The 25,305-nt window shown below is 40.1% G+C and overlaps 1 protein-coding gene across 5 annotated transcripts in view; it reads left to right on the forward strand.

Annotated features, from left to right (window-relative positions):
* Positions 1-25,305, forward strand: part of CACNA1C (calcium voltage-gated channel subunit alpha1 C) — a 414,418-nt gene that overhangs the window by 228,280 nt on the left and 160,833 nt on the right. For all 5 annotated transcript variants that reach the window (XM_021535026.3, XM_021535027.3, XM_021535028.3 and 2 more), the window contains exons 6-7: positions 20,512-20,673; positions 22,254-22,450. In XM_021535026.3, the coding sequence (XP_021390701.1) occupies positions 20,512-20,673; positions 22,254-22,450 (359 nt within the window). The remainder of the gene's footprint in view (positions 1-20,511; positions 20,674-22,253; positions 22,451-25,305) is intronic.

Below are 25,305 nucleotides of genomic sequence, written 5' to 3' on the forward strand. Positions count from 1 at the left end.
AGGTGGTTGAAAACTGTCACTGGTTTCCATTATTATAGCAAAGAGAGGTGCTGGGAGCAGAAAAGGAGTTAATCTTCTCCAGAATAGCTGTAGGGAGCACTTTGTTTATTTTTATTTGAGGATCTTGCTAGACTGGTATCTTAAAGTACTTCTAGCCTTAGTCATGCAAAAACCTTGAATTGAGTTGTCATAAACTCTGTGATATCAGTTGTTCTGATAGATATACAGACTGAGCTTGGCTGTGTGCTTGCTGCTCTTGGAAGACTTGAGGAAGCTGAGGGAACCAAGCCTGAAACATTTCATATCCAATCTCAATCCCAGCATAGACTAACAGCACATTTGTGAGTTTTCTCATCAAGGAGTACTTAATTTGTACAGAACAGAGCCAGGGAGCCTGGTGCAGACTAACAAACACTTGGTCTAGATAGCAAAATGCCAGTGCAGTGTGAAGCAAGCAAACCATCAACTTCATCTGACAAGATAGCCTCTATTAATCTTTCTAGTTCTGATTAGGGACATATTGGTTAAACAAGACTTCTTGGGGGCCAGTGTGGCTTTAAAGAACCTACTTAAATCTGCAGCTAATGCAGCCTTAATCTTGACTGTGCATTTTTTTAGTTGTACAAATGCCTGTTGATTAGCCTAGAATAGATGTTATCGCATCCATATGTATTAGAGCATAACTTTTCTCATGAGGCCTTTTAGATAAGATTGCCTAAGCTAACCATAAATAGCACATTACAGAATTACATTCTTACATAAGTTTAGTGCAGAGGTTTAGAAGTCTCAGGTCCCATTCAAGTCCTGTCCCTGAGGCATCATAAACATTGCAGTGTTTTGCCATTTATAAAGAAATGCTTTTTTTGCTTCCTTGCCCTTCCAAAATGCAGAAGCCTTTCCTCCTGTAAGGAAAAAAACCTGCACAGATTTGTCCTAAAATTACATGAATGTAACATACGCTGCAATTCCTTCTCACTTAACAGACTCTTTATGGAAGCAGCAGCTCTTTAGTAAGAGCAGGATCCTCTGGGTCACTGGCAGCCGCCTTCTGCATGGAAATTCCAACATCTGCTGCTTGGCTTGAGGTCCAGATCTAACTACCACTATTTGGAAAAAAAGTGTGTAAAGCACAATGATTCCTATAAAACAAATTTTTGAAACACATGGTGAATTTTTGCATGCAAATCTTAAACTCATTAGAATTGGTCTTGGGAAATAGTTTGTCTGAGGTGGAGAGATTGGCTTGCAGCATGGAATAATTTTTTCTGAGTCACAAGGAGTTTAGGTGGATTTTTTTGTCTCTGGCTCAATCCATACGAAATAATCCAATTTAAGAGGGACATGTTTTGTATTCAGGTTCGTGCATTTAAAGACTTGTCTCAGCATATAGAGAGTTTCCACATAAGTTTGATTTGAGGGAGGGGGAAGACATATTAATTGCTGTCTGAAGTAAATCACTGGTGTCTGCATTTTGCAGATTGAGAGCTGGAAACAAAAGTTCAAGATTTAACACTTGCAGAAGTGGTTTCTAATTATTTATGTCTCCTTTTGGCTACCAGTGCTAGACATTTCGGTCAACACAACAATCCAACAGCTTCAGATAGATGGATAGAGGATATTAAGAGCTCACAGTCCCTTTTTTCCAAGTTCCATGCATGCTTAATTTCTGGGACATGGCTGCCTTTTGTCAGTAAATATCTCAACCAAGAAATGGGGGAGTGTCTGTGCAGTAAGTGGTTCATGTGCAAGAAAAATTGGCTCACCCATGGGCAGACAAGCAAAAAGGTACCTTTGACAATCTTTCCTAGGATCAAACTGTCCAAGGCCCCAAATTATGTTAGTGCCTCCTAAAATCAAAAGTGTTTGAGATCATGAATTCTACAAAGCCTGAAGACTACATCTGGATGATGGTTGTAGGCACATCAATATTTCATAATCTTTAAGAGAACAGATGACACATTTATGTTTTGTGGTTATGTGGGCATTCACAAGACCACTTGTCATAAGGAAGAAAACAGACATTTTGTTCAAAAGATAAGACAGACATTTTTAATCCATGTTACAAAAAGCAACTGTGCCATCATGGGAGAAGCCTTCAAAGGCACTAAATTCAAAGTCTTTGGGTTCCCAGTACAACTTTAAAAAAGAGTGTTAAGTATTTACACATTTCCAAGAAACTCCACAGGGATCAGGTGGGTTTGGTTTGTGGGGTTTTTGTATGTTGGATCTTTTTTAAAATAGTTTGAGTTCTTTTCCAGGAAACCTTTTTTGGAGTGAGAGGTACAGTTCTTATGTGTGAAGTGTATGGCAGAGCAGTAGATTAGGTACTTCCCACAGCTGTCATCCCAGTGCTGGCCGTTGCTTTGTGTACAAAATAGTTTGAGCTGATTAAGCAAACTCTTTTTTCCCCACAACTTTTTTTTAAGTTCTATTGCTTCTGGATAAATGGTCCACACTCAGTCCTTCCAGCCTGGTATTAATGTATAGATGAATGGTGATTATTTTGCAAAGCACGTGGATTATTTAGGTTTCCTCGTAGTAAAGTCACTTTTGAAAATGAGTTCTAAGAACTTTATAGCGTTGATACACAGGCCAGATTTCACTGTTCAACTATTCTGTTACTGTCAAATTAACACTGTTCTTGCAGTTCACACTTTATTTTGGTTGCTGAAAGAACTTTACTGCTGGAATACCAAAGTTGCCTCCTTGTAAGGAAAACTTCACACGTGTTTTAGAGTACCTGTCTTGATGTGTGGCATTAAGATCAATATAGTAGTTTGAGAAAGGAGAGAGAAGGAAAACAATTCCCTTGATGGACATAAGTAGACAAGTGCAAAATCAGCATGTCTACCAAAACTTAATCACTTTAGTGTCTTGGAAACTTACCCAGTATCTCCTTTGGCAGGAGTGTAAAGTATTGTAAAGCTTTCTAGGGACAGATCAAGTCAACCCTTTTGTGCTATGAGTTTTCTGTTGATTACTCTTCCCTCTCCATTTTATGTTATGACATATTTTAAAACTTGTTTTAAACATTTTGTGCTTCAGGAGGGCAAAAAGAAATATCCAATTGGGCAATGAAGAAACATGATCCAATTAAAAAAGAAAATCACTCCTGACTATTGGAAAGGGCAATGAGTTACTCCTACGCATGCTAGCTCATGCTCTTTTAACTTATTAAATTCCATTTCTATCACCTTTATTCATGCTGCTCAATTATACCACCTCATACATTCTGTTAATTCTCTTTATGTTGTACTTAATCTTAATGTAACTGCATTTTTGCTACTGATTATTGTCTATCTGATATTTGCCAGACTTAATTGATAAGCTCTCCTAGACAATTTGGAAGTCATACGGTTTGAGTAGCTGCCATGCTGCATATTTGTGTGCAAGGTCCTCTGCTGACAGCACAGATTTATGTGGGCAGAAGACCCTGCCGCTCTTAATGAAGCTAGAGAAAAAACTTAACTGTTCCACTGGAACAAAAGAACAAAAACTTGCTATAATGTATTTTTTTTTTTTTTTTAATTTAAAACCACAGAAAGCTAAGCCTGTGATGTGTTCAAGCTTCACTGGAGTCTTGTAGCAGGAGAGTTACTCAAAGGCAGTGTAGGCACCTCTCTAGTACTTACGTGGTCTGCTGGAGGTGCAGCAATTGTATAGCAGGGAAAGAGAAGGCATGAGCAAAAGGACCTAAACCACACCCTCCCCATGACAATGCAATGTCCTTCTGTTAGTGACACAGCAGCATGTAACTGGCAGAGTAGATTTTTGAGCTGAAATCAAATAAGACCAGAATTTTCATGTGTAAATGCCTAGAGATGACTAATTTTACATGTATTTAAATAATTAACTAGAACACATGTTTTTTCAAAATGATGCTTATGTTTAAATCCATGATAACTCTGAGTTTATGACAAAATTTGGCACTTTCAGACAAGGTGGATGAAAAATGTAGACATTTTAAGATTTTGGTCTTTCTTATTGCAATTAGTAATCTGCCCTGAAATGTTCTATTAAAATGTATAATGCTTTCTCAGTCTCAGCAGTGTTCTCTACCCCATATTTATTGCAGTGTTTTCTCATTGCCACAGTCATCTTCTGTCTTTGTCCCAAATTCTCTGGCATAAATCAAAATATTTCTTTGGACTTTGTAACAGGTAGGGAAATACTCTGCCTTTCCTTGCAATGTTCCTGATAGAGCTGATCCATCCAGGTCTGTATATTTGATGCCACATTGACCACATACAGCAATGAAGATGAGAAATAAAATACACCCTGAGGGGCTCCATGGGGAGAGGAATGTATGATGAAAGGTTTTGCTCATTTGAGAGATGCTGGATTGGCAAAGTCACCCAATTGTCTTTTTTGTTAATTTGCCATATTATTGCATGTAGATGAAGCAAGGAAATCACAGGTGTGATAGGACTGGATTTTTTTCCTGTCTAGATGTTGTGTGTGGGACTGCTTAAATATATTGCATGTGCTAAATTACAATCAGGTTTTTGTGGAGAAGTAAGAGCAAAAGCTTTCAAATGCTTACAAGATATTGAGGTTATGCTCTGTATTTTCCAATTACTATTCTTAACACCAAGAATAGAATATTTTTCTCCCCCTTTTCAAGGGATATGTTATAATCTAATAATTTGAAATCACAGGGGAATTCTGTCTGTATGGGCTCATAATTCAGTGATAACTCCTCCTGAAAAAAAGATACGGGAGTACATTTGCAGCAAAATACAGAATAACTTACAGAGTTTAAGACAGCAGAGAGATGTCAGAACCACCATGGTCATATTTCTAATGTAAAACTATGCAACTGCTCTATCTCATCTTTGATTCCAGGACTTGGAATTTGCTATTGAATGATTTATAGTAAAATGGGTGTTTGATACTTGTTGCCCATAAGAAGAGCTCTTAATGCTGTGAGCTAGAACCTGATACTATAGCAGACACTTGGTCTTCCACTACACCTCTTTAGAGGTAGTATACTTAACTGGGGGTAACAGGTTCAACATTTTCTATCTTGCACAATCCTTGTACACTTGAATTTTCCTAGAAGCCAAATTAAACTTGTTTGTAGTTGAAACATCCTCGGAGCCCCTCTGCTTGGTGTGTGTAGAAGGCTGGGCCAGTTAGGAAGGATCAAGCACCATGTGGAGAGCCCAGCTCCTGTGCTCTGTGCCTCTGGAACCTTCCATTCTGTCTGGGCTGTCTAAAGCAGGGAGATCAAAATGGTGATGTTTAACCACCCTCAAATGTTGTTTCCCAGGGAAAACACACTATTCTCATCTGTAGCATGATTCCAGCTGGGCCTTGCCAAACCACTTTGCTGGAGGGTGTCAGCAGGACCTAGAGCAGCCCTCGATGTTGTCAGCTCTCTCTCTCTCTGTATCTCAATGTGCGGTGGGGACATCCACCCTAGTCCATCCCAGGCACGTGACTGTATGGTTTGGGATTGCCCTCCTCCTTCCCAGCCACTGAGACTGCACAGCTCAACCCATTGCAATGATTCCATTTTGCAGCAGTTGAAACAAAGCACGTTCAATGCAGTTAATCTGGTTTGCATTCAGGATTATTTTTTTTTCAATCAAACTTTTCAAATATAATTTCTTATTATTTTCTGTTCTGTGAAAGAAAATTAACACTACAATGTAGAGTTGAGGAAATAATGTAATTGAGGTAACAAACACAGAGAATTCAAGGAATCCAAAATGACATCTCTTTTGATAACCATGTGTTTTTGGAAGAAGGCAAAGAAATGTTGAGCCATTGGCTGTTTCCATATGTTGAATAGCAGGTATTAAGTGTTAAGGAAATGCTAACTGGCAGTAAGGAAGCCCACTTTCTTTTAAAATGTATATGCTTCTAGCAGTGTACAGTTGATAGGCACATCTTGCACGTGATTTGCATTTATTCACTGTCACTGGTGGAGCAAGGGACTTAAATCTGTTCTCCTGAGGTTACGCTATAACCTGCACACCAGTGCAGGATTGTGGCTTGCCTTCAGTGGGAGGAGATAGGAGAAATGGCTGGATCAGAGGTCTCCAAGTGTGCAAGGTTTGTGTGGTGGAACTAAAGAATACTGCAAGATGTATAAGGAGGAAACAATACACTTAGCAGTTTACTGCCACCAAACCTACAAGATAAAGGCCCTTGACAACACAGGGAATTACTTCGTATACTTTTAGGCAAAATTTGGCCTCCAAATATTAGTTCTGCCTTAAATATTGTGGCTGTTACATTAAATAATGTCAGGTTTTGCAAAATAAACCTTCATTTTCTACTGAGGTCCAGAAGCTGTAGCAAACGTGCTCTCAGGCAGATCCCTGAAGTTCTCCTTCATTCTTGGACAAGACTTCTTAACCCTCTGTGCCATCTCTCTAGCACATACAGCACCATGAGAGGACAAGCTGCACCACCTTTCCCATGTCCTTGCATCACTGTTTTTAATCTCAAGTGGCCAATTTGTTTTGCTTTCATTACAAATGGGGAGGGAGTGGATTAGGAAGGATAGAACAGTCTGAACTAAATGTCCTCATTAGGCTTGTTTCTTCATAGTTAAATGCAAGCTCTACACATGCTTGCAAGTCCTTTATTTACTTAGGTCACTGTTACTCAAGGGAGCAATTTGATTCCAGCATACTATCTCCCTTAGGTAAAGATCATCCCTGTGAGTAGGGATTATGAAACCAGGAATCAAAGCCTGCTTCCCTGAGAGGTACAGCCTGCAGAATGATGTCATTTGTGGCAGAAGAAGTCTGTGTAGCAGTAGCAAAGAGGGGTTCATCTTGCTAAGGTTGATTACTTACAGAGGCACGTTGTTGCTCTCATAAAGATTTCTCTCATATTTAAGGAATGCCAATGAAAACAGGGAAATATTTATTTGATCTTGCTTATGTAGCTCTTATAAAAATAACACTGACTACAAATCTACCCAATAACTGTCTCAGCCTTTATCCTACGAGTTAACTGTGCATGCTGGCATGATTATTCAGCATGTCTTCACAACAGAAAAAAATCCCAATATCATAATATGGGACCACATCAGGGTGTAGGCAGTCCCTTCCAAATGAAGAAAACAAACCCCATGCTGACATCAAAGAACAGACAGGGACATAGTAAAAATATCTCTCTTGGCTTAGTAAGAGAATTTCCAGAAAGGCTCTGCATGGATCAGACATTTCCAGTACCATTTTTCATTCTTCAAGCAATGCCCAAAGTTATTCAGATTGGGTGTAGGGCACAGGTCTGAAAGAGAGCCCATGCCACCAAGATGCTTGTCCTGAAGCATCTAAAAATCTAAGAATGCCATCTGCTGTCTCCTCAGAACAGTTTGCATTGTACCTGTACAGGTTGTAGCTAACTGGTACAAACAGGAACACGTTGGGTTCCCAGTTGCTCACTTGTAATTGCTGGCTGCTGCTGTCACCGTGCTGGGGAGGGATGATGTGGCTGTTCCACATCAAAGTAGTAAGGGCATGATCTGCTTTGGGTTTTTCTTATGTTCTCTCCTGGTGACATCTCTGCTGCATCTGGTGTCATCCCAAGCTTACAACAAATGTCATTGCATACTTTGATTTCAGTTGGCTGAATTTTGCATTGCTTATTAATTGAAGATCTTGTAAGCAATGATTGGAATTCTTTGTTCATTTTCTCTAGTTACTGTGTGTCAGTTGCTGCCCTGATGAGACTTTTTAACTTTCTCATCCTGTCCCAAGGATGTGACTGGCCCACACACTGGGTAGCAGTCAACTCAAAAGTGGGACACAGGAGGATTCAGAGGTTTTGCTCAGGACACAAGATGGTACATGGATGTTCCACCACTCTGGCATCATTTGAATTACTTCTGTCTGTCCAAGCCTTCCAAAAGCTTTGTTGGATTCCTGTGGTCCTTGTTGTGATTTTCACAAAGCATTATCAAAATATGAGCAAAGCACAGAGCAGCAGGTCAGTCAGACAGTGCTCTCAACCAGTGAATGCATTTTAAGCCTTCCAATATGGTTTTTTTCAGTGATAATCTGAATTTATAATAATAAATTCCTTGTTCAAGTGCTATAGTAGGGGAAAAAAACATTAATTAAGTACAGGCAAAGATGAGGAAATAATATTTTTAAGTTTCAATGTCTACATAAATCTATGGGAGAACCTTCCTTTTTAATATAGATTTCTCTGAAATTAGGTACTGCCTTCTTAGTTATGTCTATTTGCTGTTACTGTGCTAGATGAGAGCACAGGCATGTTGGCTGGTATGAACAACTAATAAACTTTTCAATGCTTAAGATGTTCACTGATGGAACAAATTTGCTGTTCTGATCATGGGGAAGTTATGGAAATGACAGCCCACCTAACCTGCCCAGTCTCTTAATGTTTTATCTAAGTTTTCCTTGTGCCAAAGAAAGGGAAGGAGATCAGATATCTTTCTTAATCTCCCTTTTTTTCCAGAAGCAAATCCAATTCCTGTTTAACACATGTAACTGTAACTTATCCCATATGTGTTTTGCCCTTCGTTGCAACTATTTTTTATGAGTTGAGTAGCTATGCCTCTTATGTTTTTCAGTTTTAGATTATCTTCTGCTGGTTTGCCCTGCCACATCAATCACAATTCAGAAAACATCTGCTAATCCTCTGCAAAGAATCTTTTTTTCAACTTCTGTACTGCTAAAGCTGCTCAACAGTTTTACATCAGAAGCATTTTTGACAGAATGTAGCTCACAGGATAAAAGAAATAGAAGAAATTATAAAAATTCTATTTTTGTCACCTCTTTCCATAAGCCTTACTAAATGTTGTTTTCTTTAACAGTGGAAATGGCTATAGAAATTCAATTTCTTTACAGGATTACAAAACATCTTCTCTAAACTTTCTTCAAGCATGTCATCTTTCAACCACACACCCTCCTTGCAGAGGACTAAGGCAGTGGTGTGAGAACTGGGGCACATCAAATGCTATACATCTTAGAAGTATAATCTGATGGGGGCTGTTATTTTCTATTATTGCTCACACATTAAGATAACAGCTTGTCTGACATTTCTCTCTTTGTTTTGTTTTGGGGGTTTTTTTTTGTTTTTTTGGGGGGTTTTTTTTGTTTGTTTTTTGCATTAGTTGTTGTGTTTGGTGATTGGTTTAGTGGTTTTTCTTTTTTTTTCCTGAAATAAGTTGTTCAGGACTTTTCTACAGTTGGTGGTGGTTTTTTTGGGGTTTTTTTTGTTTTTTTTTTTTTTTGTTTGTTTGTTTGTTTCTTTGGTTTTTTGTGGTGTTTTTTTTTTTTTTTTTTTTTTGAAGGTAGTTGCTATACCTTGGCTTTTATTTGTACTGAGAATTACCAAAGGGTAAAGTTCCTTTTAATCAGGTTTGATGTCTTGGTCATCAGAAGCCAAACCAATAGATCCAGGTATGAATACATACAGGTTTTACAAAGGCCTGTTCTAAATCTAACAGTTTTGATTTTTAATATGAACAGCACCCAGTGAAAGAATTTAGCATTGACTCTCACCCTTCCCCTCACAATATAGGTGAAAATTTAAACTCAAGCCTTTAGCCCACATTTGCTTTTCATATTCCAGTGCTGAGATTATTTCAATTTAAAACTTTACTTTGGAGGAAGTCAGATTGCTCTCAGATTTATATTTGTAGATTTATGTGTCTGTTAAGAACTTTATTTAGCTGATCAGATTGCAGCAGAAGAGACATGATTCCCCCTTGACAGCTTATTATATGTAAAAGGAATTTTAGAAAAATAAATGTTTAATTCCAGTGCATTCTAGCAACATATACACAATCTGTACCAGAAGCCTTTGAACTGTGCAAGTTGTAAAGAGAGTTTCAAAGAAAGCAAATACCAATAAAGAACAGTTCTTTCTTCTGAAAAATACAACTCTGTGAAAATGGCAACCATTAATTTTTCTGTCCAAACATACTGGAGCTGCCTAGTGAGCTAAAAGATGTTTTGCTTATTATGTCAGAAAGCATGTTTTTTTTTTTCCCCCAAAGTATTTTGTTATCTGATGTGTGCAAGAAGAGTTTTAAATCTAATCAGGTTTATAAAAATCAAAAGCAACAGTCTTACTAATGTGGAAAAAGAAAGAAGGCTGGAGTTTTAGGTATTCCAAGATGGGACTGATTAATCACTGAATTGGTAAGTCCCTAAATCCACTCTTTGTTCTTAAAACTGAGTCAGAGTTGCTCAGATTTGTCTGGCCATGTCTTTTTTTTTCCAGTTGTTTAGGAAGAAAAAACAAATCCCACATGTGCTTCAAGACAGTCGCACAGCAATGAGCACACATTGTGAGGTTTGCATCAGCTCTTTAATTATCTCATCAGGTAGTTTCTATTGTTACATTCTCAAAATTCTCCTAGAAACCCTCCATGATGGTGATTTGAAAATGCCACACTGTCTCTCCAGAGGTCAGTCCCATCTGTGCTCATTAAGCACTATCCCAAGTTGAGAGGCTGGGTCAATTTTCCTCTCCAGGGCTATACAACCTATTATTTGTCACATACAGTGGTGTACTTCTACACAGTCATCTAAAGACAAAGTTTTAGATTTTATCCAATATTTTGTTGTAATCCTTCTATCATGTGAAGTTCAAACTTCACAAAGCTCATAGTAAGCCACTTGGTGTTTGCTGGAGCATTTAACCTGCAAGAAGATCAATTTCTTTCATTCATATATTTTTCTCCATGTAGTAAAAAACTGTAATCTTATCATCCCTGGACAGACTTCTACATTTACAGAATCCCTGTTAACATTTGTTAACTTTCAGGCTTTTGCCTTTTCTGAATCTGTTCACAATGATGAGTTAGAACTTCTGGAGAAGGACATCAAACAAATAAAATATTCTTTACTATTTATAATAGAGAAAGGAGACTAATATCCACTTACCTGAGGAATTCTGTCAATAGACTCTAAAAATGTTAACAATTTTATAAAGGTCTTGGCAAGCTAAAAGTCATTAATCTTCCACTCAAATGTTATAAACCCAATTGCTTTGAGCCCATTTCTGCTACCATGAGGCACTTCCAAGTCTTCAAAGTTCCTTGTTTGCAAAACTATTTCCTTAGGACATGTCTGAGGACATTTTTCAGAGTTGCATACACCAGCACTTGACATTCTGAAACAAGACTTTTCCATCATTATCTCAGTTCAGAGTTGTTTAACTCTTGGCTTGGGTTTTTTTTTTAATGTTCACCTGTCCAGACTACCAACAGTACATCACGCTGACATATTCCCATCCAGGTTTACTGATTGAATCCAGTGGCGTGGACTAGACCAAAATTTCCTCCTGTAAATATTTTTCCCTGTCACAGCTGCACTTGCGTATGAAGAAATTGAAAAAATAGAAATGTGATGGGTCATTTCACTGAGAACTAAGGCAGTCTTTGGGCCAGATTGTCTTTGGGTTTGGATAGCTCTGTAGGAAGAGGAGCCAAGGAAAATTCTTCCTATCTGTGGTCCTTCACAGTGGTTGAGAACAGATAAAACCTTTACAGTGACCCCGTGAATGGTTTTCTCAGTCCATGATCATCCTGTCAGCAGAAAATCCAAGCTATTTCCTGGGAAACAGTGACAGCTGATCCTTGCTGGCCTAGGAACTGCCAGGGATCCTGAAGGCCCTTTACCTGCCTTAAATTTAATCCATCTTTAGAAGTCTCTGTCTGGCAGAGAGTATTTGACCTCAGCCTCCCCACTCTGTGTAACACTACTTGGCAGCACTCTGTGGTCTTTGTTCAAAATAGCTTTGGAGTTTGTGCACTGAACTTCATTTTGGTTTTGTTCAAGATAGCCTTTTTTTTTTTTTTTTTTTTTTTTTTTTTTTTTTCTGTAATGTGGAATTTTCTGTAGGCACTTAGTTGCTTCTTTTCTCTCCATGCTCTTATTCTGTATTCAGGTAGCTGCATGGGAGGGACACCACACCATTTATGGTTTTGATTTTTTTACATTTAAAGTCTGAAGATCTTGCCTCAGCTCAGGATCTCATCCTCAGCTGAACTGAGCTAAAATCAAATGGTTAGAGAGCAAGGCTGAACTTGCAGGAGCTACCTCTTATGTTGGAATTGGAAAGATGAAGGAAGTCTTTTTACTTACCAAGCAACTTTATAAGAAAGTGGACACTTACATACTTTGAACAAAAGACTACTAAAAAAAAAGCCCCCCGGGGCATCCCAGAGAGGGATATTTTTGTGAGGGGTACAAGAGGTCTCTTCCAGCAGAGAGTTGAGGAGCCCAAGCCATGTGTACATTTATCCAAGCATCCTGATCAAATTGGGCTGTGTGGCCACCATGCTCAGGACAAGCTGCATTGTCTGCCTAAGTCAGCTCACTCTGGCAGGCAGGGGATGCTCAAGCTGAGCTGCTTCCCAAGAGATCCAGAAAAAAGAGCTGGGTTTTGTTGTGGCTTTTGGTTTTGTTCTGCTGATCCTTTCTCGCCTCGAAGGATGAGGCAAGGGTGGTATTGCAAGACCTGGCAAACATAAAACAATTGTGTTCACATCCACATGCCCATTTGCACAAATCCCCTTGTGTGTGACTATTTCAGTGTGAGAAGTCAATGAAGGCATGGTTTGAAAAGGCAGGAAGGAGAACATCATGAGCAGATGCCAAAACTTTCTTTTTTCTATTTTTTACAGCACATGGTTTTGAATTGAGTGCTTGTATATGTTTAAAAGGCATTGCCTACTCAAAAGTAGTCACCCTCCAGCTTGAAAATTTTCTTTCCTATATCTTTTCACATCAACTAATTTTCTGTCCTGTGCTGTCTTTCCTTACTATTCCAAGACTTTCCCTCTCATTCTTGAAATATAAATGACATCTGCAGCCCCAAGAATGCTGGGCTACACCCACAGAATTTACTTTATCTACCAATCTGCCACTAACATTTAGAGAATCCAGCAAGACAGAAAAAGACTACCTCCCTAAATTGCTATTGTACAGCTGTCCTTAAATGAACTATGTGATATGATTTCCCTTTGCAACACTGCTGAAGAAGTGGTTTTTCTCACAAACCTTGTAGATGTACTTATCTAAGATGTCTTGCCATGACTGTGGACCTTTTTGTGCTAAAACTATCTGTTGTTTTCCAGGCTTCCTTTTAAATTCCTATAAAACCTTTCATATTTATGAATATTTAATATTTTTCAATTTTCTTAGCCAATGTCTACATTTATTAAGTGATAAATATCCACTTTGGGGAATATTACTGGTTGTATTGCTTGTGCTTTGGAACTAGAACTGTAGTGGCAGTCTCTCAGTGCATCGTCAGAAATAAATGTGATTTGTGGATAGACGTTGCTTATGGCTGGGGATGGTGCATCAGCTCTACCACTGGTTCCCAGAAGTGATCTGACTCAGGCCCTGTGCTGAGTCACAAATCCTCCCCTGCTTCCTCCTTGCTTGCACAAAGTAATAGTTTTCTTCTGTTTCTTCTGAACTGTATTAGCAGGAAAAGAATTGCTTCCCACACCCGTGGCACTACTTTAAGTATGAATTTTTTTAAATTTTTTAATTTTTTTTTTTTGTGTGTGTGTGTGTGTGTGTGTATAGGAAGGCAGAGGAGGGATGGTCCCCTCCTTTCCCTTTTATTCCTGCTCTAGGTCATTTATATGAGACTGTGCCTGCTCACACCCCTGGTTCAGACAACCCTATGGTGTAGGCAAAATACAGCCCTGAAAAACCAATGGAAGAGTAGACTCAGGATATGCTTTCCCTGAAGACCTGAGCTACTAACTAATATGATTGGAACAGGAAACTGCCCTGTCCAGCAAGCAAAGTTTGATCCCAAATTGAAGACAGATGAAAATTGTAAGAGAGGACTCTGCTTGGCAAGGCCTGAATGTTAGCTCTGAGACTGTTGGAATCCGCGGTATTGATGATTCTGAGATTGTAGAAGGTCTCTGTCTCTCTGCCCCACTGCCAAAGCAGAAGCCATAATTGGTCTGTGCTGGTTCCAAGGTTGTTTATTCTGTTTATCTCTAACATGTTCTGCTGCCCTGCCCAGCTCTGTCCTGCAGGGCAGCGTGTGGGGCTCTGCCCTCAGTGGGATGTTACAAACATTAAATACCAGAAACTCCCTGGGCTGGATTTACAATAACGTGCCAATATCTGTCACCTACGTTGAACAGTGTGTCCCCAGCCTGAACCAATAGAAAAATGCCAACACTACAGTGAAACATGGAGGCCATGAAGAAGGAGAAAAAGGACAAGACACACCCAATTTCCTCCATCTTGTCCCCTTTAGACCCCTAATCTAGAATCCTAAAATTTTACTTTTGCACCCATGCCACACTTAATTATTACTTATATCAAACTCTCAGAGGTTGTAATTCATCCTGTAAGGTTGAAAACTCTTTTTCATGGACAGAGATCAGAGACAGTGTCTCTGGGGGCTCTGTACAGGGGGTTCCTGACACCCTGCCAGGGTCCCAGACCTGCCAGGGCAGCCAGAGGGAAGCTCTGGATTCCCACATGAGACCAATATCTTAAGAATGTTTTAAGCTTTGCCTGAAGACCTCAGCCATGACACACCATTTCCAAAGCAGGTAGAAGGAGAAGCCTGAGCCCAGAAATGGGCTCAGATGAAGGGATGGCTCAAACTGAAAGGTGCAGTGTTTGAGTGTCCAAACACAATGCCCCTGGGACAAAAGCTGCTAGCTCCTGATAATTGCCTAATGTCCAAAGAGCTCCAAAATGTGCATTGACTGCTTCAAGAGCAGGGCTCCTGATCACTGAGTGTCCTTGCAAATAAAATAAATTGTAATCTTGGTGGTCAGGATGAGATCTAAAACTCCTTAGGCAAGTTAAGAAATCACAGGCCCAGATGTGCTCAGTGAGGATGAGGAGGGTCAGGGCAGTCCCAGGTGTGGTCAGTAAGGATGAGGAGGGGATGAAGCAGCCCCAGGTGTGCTCAGTGAGGATGAGGAGGAGATAAAGCAGCCCCAGGTGTGGTCAGTGAGGATGAGGAGGGTCAGGGCAGTCCCAGGTGTGGTCAGTGAGGATGAGGAGGGTCAGGGCAGTCCCAGGTGTGCTCAGTGAGGATGAGGAGGGGATGAAGCAGCCCCAGGTGTGGTCAGTGAGGATGAGGAGGGGATGAAGCAGCCCCAGGTGTGCTCAGTGAGGATGAGGAGGGGCTGGCCCTGCCAAGGGCAGCTCTCAGGGAGTTACTGTACCTGCTGGAGTGGGTGATCTCTGGAATCTCTCCAGGGACAGCAGTGACACATCTGCAGGGCAGGGGGGACACCTGGGTGCTCCTGGGGCATTGCTCAGGGTGTGCAAAGGGACAATCCCTGTGCCCCAGGACAGGAGAGGGGAGCAGCACACCTGAGCAGGTGGGGCAGCACAGGGAAAATCCTTTTCCTTTCTCTTTTTTATTTCATCTTCCCAATCCCCTCACAATGCCTCTAGTCCCCTGCCCAGTGCCCCCAGTCCCTCCCTTGTGTACCTCAGTGACCCCAGAGTTTGAGGGGAAATTTCCTTTTCCCTTATGTTTGTGTTTAAATTGCAGAGGACCCCCCTTCACCTGTGATTTTAAGGGTATCAATTAAAAAAAACCCCAACCTTTTCCATGACTTAAAGGTATTAGTTGAAGAGGAATTGTTGTTTTCTAGTTTAAATGGAGGGGGATAACCTTGCTGATGCCATTTTATGGGTTTGAATTGAGGGGAAATCCCCCATTTTCATAATCTTAAGGCATAAATGGTGAGGGAATTCCTGTTTTCCCTGGTTTTAAGGGTTTAAATTCAGAGGAAATCATCCTTTTCCAATATTTGAATTGTTTAAATAGAGGGGGAAAGGGAAGAAAAAGAGAGAGGAAAAATGGCAGGAAATGTGAGGTGCAAAAGAAGAGAAAAAAGGGTGGGAAATATGAAGGGTACAAAAGGACAGGAAGCCTAAGGGGAAAAGGGCAGGAAATGTGAGATAATTAACACTCATGCACTGTGCAACAGAGATATTATCTTTCTAAGAAAAAACTCTGCCTGATCAGTCTCAGAAAGAAGGTTTTTCAGATCTGAAAATTCACAGTCTTGAAAAAAAAAGGCAAGTTAGGTGTTTCTAAGAATTGTCTTACTTTTTATAGGCATGTCTTTCTTGATACAGATTCTGTATTAGCAAACCTACCATTAATTTCCTTGGATATGTTTCACAGTGCAACAATGCCAAGTGCGTTTTAGCAGCTGGGTCTTTTTCTTGTGCCATCTTGCTAAACATTGGTTGAAATCCAAAAAAGCTTGTAAGTACACAAGGGGATATGTAGGTAATCCCATTGCTTTAGGTGTAGACACTCAAAGATAAAGTACATTCTTCAATAACTGCCCGAATCGATGGGACAGCAACCAGCCCCTCTCATCATCTTCCTGAGAGAAAAACACAGCATCATATAATAGCTCTAAAACACCTGCAGCAGCTCTAATAGTGCAATTCCCATCACTTTGAGAAAGATCAATGTTACTTAGTATGAGCGTTTTCCTTCCATTCTTCCCCAGTCCCTCTTCTTCCCAGTTGTATTCCAAACTTTTGGGTTAATGCAGAGGCTAAAAAGGGCTTGACCTGGTATAAAAAGCAATGTTTTTCCCATGGAATAGATATTTAAAATGTTTTATCAGTGTAAGTAAATGCTAAATTCTGTGAGCCCAGGGAATGGCATTAACATGTTTTGCTTGCTGAAACGTTTATGGAATCAGTGTCAGCCAACAGAACTGAGCCAAGAGGATTTTTTTAAAGGTAAACTGAAGTGCTTTTAAAATAAATACTAAGAATTGTTTAATATCTTCAATTATTAACAGATGAAAAGTTTGGGCTAAAAAAGTGCAAACAATCCCTTTCGTTGCACTTTCCCTAATCCCTGTGCAGCTCTCTGTGTCCAGTCTGGAGTGAGCTCCTCAAGGCAGATGCTTCACCTTAACAGATGTCTGGAGAGAATCTAGCACATAAATAAGTAGATTTAGAATGCCAAGTATTTGAAAGTCCTTCATTTTTATATTTACTTCTCAGGACTTAAGTTCAAGACCCTGTGTTTATGGTTGGCCAGCACTGACATTGCCAGCCTCTGCAAACAGCGCTGTAAAAACTTGGCTCTGCTGTAGAAAGCAGTTATTGGCATCACCTCCTTTAAATCCAGAGGCCAGCTCTGCAGTCTGATCAGGTCACCAGGCACTCTGATTTAATTATGATTATCAGCTGCACAGTTCATTGCCAGGAGTGCAAGCCTTATCTCCACAAGTGAGAAAAAAATGCCAAAGATATGCCATGGTGTGAACACCCATGTGGGATGGTGCTTATGTACTGCACCATGCACAAATTAAGAGAATACATGAATTGGGACAGAGAAATCATTCTTTTATAAGCTGAACTCTCTTCCTCTGCACAGAGAAAGAGCCCATAAAAGAGTGTAGAATTCTTACCACTGGTTAGAAAAATCTTTGTGACTGCTTATAAGGGGGTGGTTTGCCTTGATTTACTTTGATCAGGAGCACGTCTGCACCTCTGGAGTTTCAGAACGCAGATTTGAAATGTTTTGAAGCGTGTGAGGTTTTTATTAAAAGAGTGGCTCTGTTCCACGTACCCTCAGCTCCTCCCCTGTCCTTTAATCCCTCCTCACTGCTCTCCCTGTTCTCCCCTTTGCCAGTACAAGGAGTTTTCTGTGTCTCTGTGCATGGTTCCTCGTGCCATTCCTTGCAGCAGCTCTTTGTGCTGCAAGGGGCTGCCTGACAGAATAAAGAATTTGCAGGCAGCAGCTGTGTGGAGAGCCTGGTGATCTGCATGGATCTCTTGCCCCTCTGCAGATAGCATCCATTACATCTCCTAAGGGCATTTGTCAAGTTGCCACATAGTGGTTTTTAGCTTTTAGAAACTCTCTGAATACTTTGATGGTAATGTATTTAAGTTTGCCAGGGACTGGAATCATCTAGATTTAAAAACAGGCTGCCCTAAAGGGACTGCACAGCACACGCATCAATTCATGCTAAAAGCATTCAGTGCTTCATGTCCTCTTCAAATTGGCTTATTATCCTCAAGAAGCTTTTCTCTAAGCTGGCTGAAGGTGCTGTACAAGGTGGTCCATGCTCCCCTCGATGGTCTAAACATCATCTCAAGTTTATGGTGCCAACCTTTGTTTGCACAAACACTGTTTTGTTTTCACAGAGGGCATTGCCTTGTGCACATATTATCTTCTCTTGACATCTGGAGTAGGCTGAAGCACTTTCATGGCATGGGTGTTAATGAAGCTGTTTTTAAAATGAGAGAGCTATTTTGTTCATCTTTTTGTCTGTCCTCAGTACCCTCTCAAGAGTACGAAGTATAACCTACAATGAGTGTTAAAATTAATTAATAGTTAAGGGTAAATTACATAAAACCTGGTTAGAACTCTTAACCTCATAAGCTTGGCTACATTTTGGATTAACAATACTCCTGAAGTAACTGAAAAGGGAGACCTTTATTTGTTTTGTGAAGATTTATTTGAAGCAAAAAATATTTCAGTCTGCAAAGTTTGTGGGAGTTTCTATCAGGTTTGCAGCCATCTGTAGTCTTTTAACTTTCTTGTACTGTTGTACCTTGTTTGGGAGAAGGTGAGACATTGTTTTAATTTTCTGGGGAATATAACATTCCTGAGGTAAAGAACTGGAGCAATGCTGATGTTGACTGCACTTTATGTGCATATTTAGAATTAGTAGACTGAAAGAAGTGGGCATTTAGAGAAAAAGGTTGACTGCCTCATGTAAACACAGCCATTTTTTCTCCCCAGACATATTGCTTATTGCAAAAAGCACACAGGCATACTGCTTATTGAGAAAATTGCTTATTGAGAGGCAACTGAGTAAGCAGAGTGGCCCACTCTTGTGCAGGATGTTTTGATGCTGTCAGTAATGTAGGAGTCTCTGAGAAAGCTAGAATGTTTTGTGCTGAGTGGCACTACCTTTGGATAGCAGCATTTCCTTTGGATAGATAACTAAACTACCTGTAGACACCTGAAAAAGTGTTCTGACATCTGAGAGATGTGAGAATCATTAGAATCCAGCCAGTATTTGCTAGGAGGCAGTGAGGGATGCTGCTGGACAAGGCAGCTGATGCCACATTTGGCTGCTTCTGCTGTGTTCCATCATGGCTGTGGAGCAAAGGAAGTCTCAGCCTCAGCTGTAAGCTGACAAGTGGATTGCCTGCAAGGGAAAGTGCTTGTCAAGAGATGTGTCATCCTCATTAGAAAGTATTTAAATTAGTTTGGGAGAAAATAAAAAACTCTAAGATCTTAGCTAGATTTTAAAAGTTATTAGTTATCACAAGCTCTCTTGGCAGATGTATAACAGACATTTACAACTCATGAATCACATTTTTCAAAAATCACTGCTAATACCAACTTCTCTGAGGAGATGACAGCATTTGCAGGAGACATTAATGACTTCTGGCTCTCAGTCATTGCAAAATCATGAGCTTGTAATTATTCTGATCTGGCTATTTGTAGACTATAGATTTCTAGAGGCCTCTCAATACTTCCATCATTAATAACTTGCCAGTGAAAGTGATTGCCATCATTCCTGCTCAAAGTGATAACTTTAAGATCTTTGTAAATGCAAATCTTTACTGAAGCCTTAGGAGGCTAGCTTTATTATTCTTGTTTTACAAAATGTGGGGAAGGAGACAGAGGGAGGCACATGAATCTGCAGCTTGAGTCAAGTGCATCTGAGGGTACAGCTGCTTAGTGATTCAGAAAACTTGTCTATAAGTCACCTTCCCTGGGTCATTCTGGGAATGTCTGACTTGCTCATGATTAGGACTTTCAACAGTCTCGTACCTTATCATGTAATAATATTTTGCTCATATCCATTTCTGGGCAACCTCCATCAAAAGGTGATCCATAAATTTTGGAACAAAACCAGTACTGCTGGTTCTGACTCTCCCTCTGTTGAGACTGAAGTGAATGAGGTGGATGTGGAGCACAGGGAAGATTCTAAGATGGCCAAGAGCTCTCACTCAATATGGGTTTGGTGATTCTTGGGCATATCAGGCTCTGCCCTGGGACTGGCTTGACTTCTGGAAGCCCCCAGCATCAGAGTAGGGACATGACCAGTTTGCCACCTCTCCCCATGCTCTGGGGTGCAGCTCTGTGCACCCCAGCATTTGCCCTCTTGTGCATATCATGGTTCTTGTCCCTCTTCAGGCCTGGTTGTTCCTTGTTTTTCCCATGCTTTTACTCTCCTCAACACCATGTGTGCAACACCTTAGGTGGGTTTTTCAAGAGCAAGCAAGTTAGCTGACATATTCCCTCCTCAGGATGGGGCTATTTTGGTGATAGGTGAGATAATACCTGTTTCACTTTGGTGTGTGATCTGGAAGCAGGGGTAAATTCTTGAAATGTTGGGGATCTTTTGTGGGGAGGTAATCTGTAAATGTACGTCTTTGCATCATCATGATAATGAGTTCAGGTGAGGGGGAAAAAATAAAACTGAAACACTACTGTACAGTTTGTAGCCTCTCTGAATTTTGTTCTCTTGCTGATAAGTGCTACCTTCTGTTCTCTCTACAGGTCTCCAGGTGGTTTTAAATTCAATTATCAAGGCCATGGTCCCTTTGTTGCATATTGCCCTGCTGGTGCTGTTTGTCATTATCATCTATGCCATCATTGGACTGGAGTTATTCATGGGGAAGATGCATAAGACCTGCTACCATGTGCAAGGGGGACTGATAGGTAAGGGGAACACACATAAACATACAAGATTTTCAGAGGGAGGCTTTTCCCGTGTGTAACAGAGCATTTCTTCTGGCATAGGAGATGAGTGGCTGTTGCTCACTGCTTATGTACTTGTTAGGGGTTTCACAATTTCACCACTGTTACACAGGAGATGGTGTCACAGGAATGAACACCTCAAATTTTTCATTATTAATGTCATACACAAATGTTCATTGTGTATACATAATTCAGGGTACTGCCTTTTTTTTTTTTTAGTCACAGACTGCAACTTTGGTTAGCAACCAGAAAGAAAATAAAATTATATTAGTGGGAAGAAACTTTTTTACATCAAATCCATCACAAATTGTATTTATTTCATATTATTTGCAGAAAGAAATATTCACATTTCAAAATAATTCAATTGCACTGTCACTCATCTAACTGTCTGTTAATTTTTGTTTGATTTATTGATCTCGAATAGCAGCTATTTCTCATGTGGTAGAGGGTATTAATGCCTAGTACCCAGTTCAGCTCATAAGAAAACAATGTACAGCAGAAAATTTTTTCAGAAGTTCTGCATTTCTGCTTTTATAATGTTGGCAGATTTCATTTTCTGGACATGATGCTAGAACTATAATGAGCTGTCACTGTGGTTTGCATCTTTAAAGTGGGTGTATTTTTCTCCATTCTGTCTGGAAGTATTTACATTACAGTGTCTAATTCTGATATTACTGTTTCTGGCATTCTTTCGTGATCAGAATGTGATCACAGTTTTTGAAAATTACATTGTTTACCATATAATAAGATGAGAAGGAAACATAATTACCCACTCCCCTACACGTACATAAATACCTGCAGCTGTTAAAAATGTAACACTAAGATCTGAAATCTGTATATTTTTAAAAAATCACATTGTGCTTATAAAAATGTTTTCTGGAGTGTTCGTTATATACCAAATCATTTTGTTTGCTTTGTTGTATAGGTTGTCAGGTCTTTGAAAACACCTGTACAGGATAAGGGATGGATAACCAAGCAGAAGTCTTAGAGTTTCTGAGTGCCACTAGGCTACTGATAAAATGCCACACATCATCTAAATGCCAAAAGAGCAGAGCCCCAGACAGTCCCTGCTGTAATTCAGCAGTGGCCCAGTGCCACATCAGTCTCCAGAGCACTGAAGCCTGTCTGCTGCAGGGCTCAGCCTCCTCCAGCAGTGCCAGGCACTGCTGTGCCTCCAAGGTTAACCCAGCTGCCAGGTGACTGCAGTAGGAGAGTGCTGGCCATGACACACAGCCTAATGAAACATGATAGGCTTGATCTGATGCTCCCTGCCATGTTGAAAGGCATGAATTCTTCCTCACAGGAGGGTATGCTTTGGGGGGAAAAAAGTGCATCTCTCTTTTGACTATAAAATTTGACAGCTTGGCTATTATTTTTTACAAAAAGAAAGTGAAGCTCGACAGTGAGCAGTTGCCTGTGTATTCCTGAGAAATCTGTCAAACTCACTGCAAAATACATGTGTTGAACTCTGATATCCTTCACTCGCTTATCGGTGTGCCAAATGGTTTCCTTCAGCTGTTTCCCCCCTTCTCTCCTTTAAGATACACCTGCAGAAGATGATCCGTCTCCGTGTGCCCCCCAGTCTGCCCATGGACGGCAGTGTCAGAACGGCACCGAGTGCAAGGCGGGCTGGGAGGGACCCAAGCATGGCATTACCAACTTTGACAATTTTGCTTTTGCCATGCTCACGGTGTTTCAGTGCATCACCATGGAGGGCTGGACAGATGTGCTGTACTGGGTATGTATCTGAAAATGATGGGCTGAGAGTCCTGCTTGAAATCTGGGGGCTTTAGCTTTCTTGCTTGTTCTCTAGAGTGAAGGCATGGTTGCTAGCATGGAGCTTGAATTAACTCAGCTTACTGTTTGATAAAGTGGAGGGGTTCTCTGGTGCAATGAAACCAAATGTAAATGTTGACTTTCCATTGATATTTTAATTTTGAATTATGGCAGATGGCTTATTGATTTGAAGGTTTGCAATGTACCTTGGTTGAGCAGAAAGTCATTGAAAGACCCTCTCTGCAGAAGTGAAACATCTCGTGCATATCCAGATTATTGATGTAGAAGAATTTGTGACAATCATGTGCTCTACCCATAGCATTTGTGTTACAAAGGCACTACACTGATCAGCTCATAGGTTTTATAAGAAAGGCCTCACAAATTCCAGCACTACTCCTGATTATGACTTTTGTTATAGAAGAATTTATTCTAATGCTATTAGCTCTGATACTGGTATCAATCATGCTCGCATGTTTAGCAAAAATATGATATTACCTGTAATAGAAATGGAGACTCATCTTGTCCTGTAACCTAATTCTGGGCATTTCAGCACCTTTAGTTTGTGCCTTTTAATTCCTAATTTATTGGGAAATTCAATGCAATACAATTATACCATAAGAATTAATATCAGGTTTAGCTTTCACCAGTAAATCATAGATAAATGTGTTTCTGGCTGCAGCCCTGACCATCAGCTTTTGCAGCAGTATGTCATGACCTAGGACTTTCATTCATTCACAGCACAGTCCTGTCTGTATAAGACTGACCCAGACTCACACCAGCTTGTAAGTCTGGCATGTCATGCCACACCTGGATCTCCAGATGGTACTTTGTGTTAAAATGTATGATGCAGTTTGACTTGAGAAAACTCGAAGCACACAAAAGGATAATCTGGACTGAGGCAGCTTGCACTGTTAGTCAACAAGCTTCTCTCTTACCCATGAGCCCAAAGCTGCCTTCTACCCAGAAGTGATTTAGAGTTTGCAAGATTTCCCTTTGAAGATTTAGCTTATCTGCAAAGGATGGTCTCTGTGTGAAACAGCTAGAAGTTGTCTCTTTATCTTCTTAAGCTTAGACTAGAATAGTGTCTATAGCTTCCTTTTAATGCCTGAGATAAAGGGCAGAGATCAAACCACAAGGGGAGTCTGGGTCTCAGAGAAAAAAAATTGCCATTACTAGAAAAAAGGGTATAAATTAATAAAATGATGAAGAGCAGAAGTTAACGTGGGAAGAGAAACTGAGTGAAACTGCTCTACAGTTCAACTATGGCTACATGTAACATACCTGTCTTTTTACCACACTTAGCTTATATTTGTCCATGCTGTGTGTGATTGAGAGGATTTATTTGCATGGGAAATGGGAGAGAGTAAAAGATATTAGAAGAAGAAATGAAAATATTTTTAGCCTTGTATACCATTCAGAACTATGAAACCTCTCCATAAGTTATCAGTTTCTCCAAAGACATTTGCTAAGACCCTTCAAATTCCCACCCTTTAGGGCCCATGTGTCATTTTCATGACTTGGTATGAGTCATGTTTAACTCATTATCAGTTATCCAATAACAGGAGCTAAAAGCATATACTCACATCCAAAAGATTTTCTACCAAGACTGCAGCAGACAGTCTGATTTTTATGGTGTCCCTGCAGCAAACTGGGTTTTAGTTGTTGGCTGTTGTTTGGTATTCAGCCAGCTTTTTTTTATCACTGCTCTCCTGAGCTATTATTTTTTTTCCTTTGGAGACAGAGTGATGAACTTAGACCTTAAATTAATACAGATGGATGGTCATTATTTTTAGGGGCATGCATATAGTGAGCTTTTTAGATTATGGCATTGTTAAAATGCTTTCTTTGGGAACAGCAGAAATATTTGTTATAATCAGTTTCCAGTTATCCTAGACAGGACTACAAAAGCTAAGAGTTAGCACTGCAGAAAAAAATGTCAATAATTGAGGAGGAGGGGATTTATTTCATAAAGAAAAAAAAGTATCACCTATGTTTAAAGACCATGAAATACAAAGTTTGAGTGAATACCTGAACACCTGAGCTGGCAGACATTCTTTGTTAAGCTGCTGGAAACAATCCTACAAATACTATTGTCCCATATGACTTTTGACTCTTTGTGCTGTACTGACAGCTCTGATCAGTGTTTGCCTTTTGGTAAGGGAGGTGCCTGAGGTGTTTCCTTCTGCTGAGAGGTCTGTGCCATGCTGGGCAGGTGTTGCTTGGGCACCTACTGCGGGGCACACCTGGGAGAAACACTAATGCTTTTATATTTATATGTAGAAACAGTCTCTAAACACTCACACTGTCATTTCATGTAATTTCCAACCATATCTATTGTGGTTTATACAGTCAGATTTAAAGTCCATGGCCAGGGCATTTCAGCTTAATTTAGCCAGATCAAAAGGAAGAGTACTCTGGATAGTAAAGGACAGAAAAGATGCAACATTTCAGTTGCTGAAGGAAGAATTTTAGTGAGGTAGGATACAAATATCTACCTTAAACTTACTGTGAGCCACTGTTTCCTTACTGCAGTCTGACTCATACACAACTTTATTCCCTGGTCTTTGCCTTTTTGGCTGAGGAAGAGTGGACTTTTCATAGACAACCCATTGGGAGCTGCATCTCCACAGGGTGCAGAGATAGGAGGCTATTCTCTTCTCAGCTCTGAAAAATCTCCTGAAACCACAGTGAGGTCACAAAAAATTAAATTTTGCTTTATAAGGAAGTAAATCTGCACATTTATTTAAATTAGAAATGCAGAGTTTGTTGCCCATTTTACACTGAAAGCACAGATAGAAAAACAGTGTAAGAAAATCT

This window comes from Lonchura striata, chromosome 5 (genome assembly GCF_046129695.1).
Source record: "Lonchura striata isolate bLonStr1 chromosome 5, bLonStr1.mat, whole genome shotgun sequence".
Classification (NCBI taxonomy): domain Eukaryota; kingdom Metazoa; phylum Chordata; class Aves; order Passeriformes; family Estrildidae; genus Lonchura; species Lonchura striata.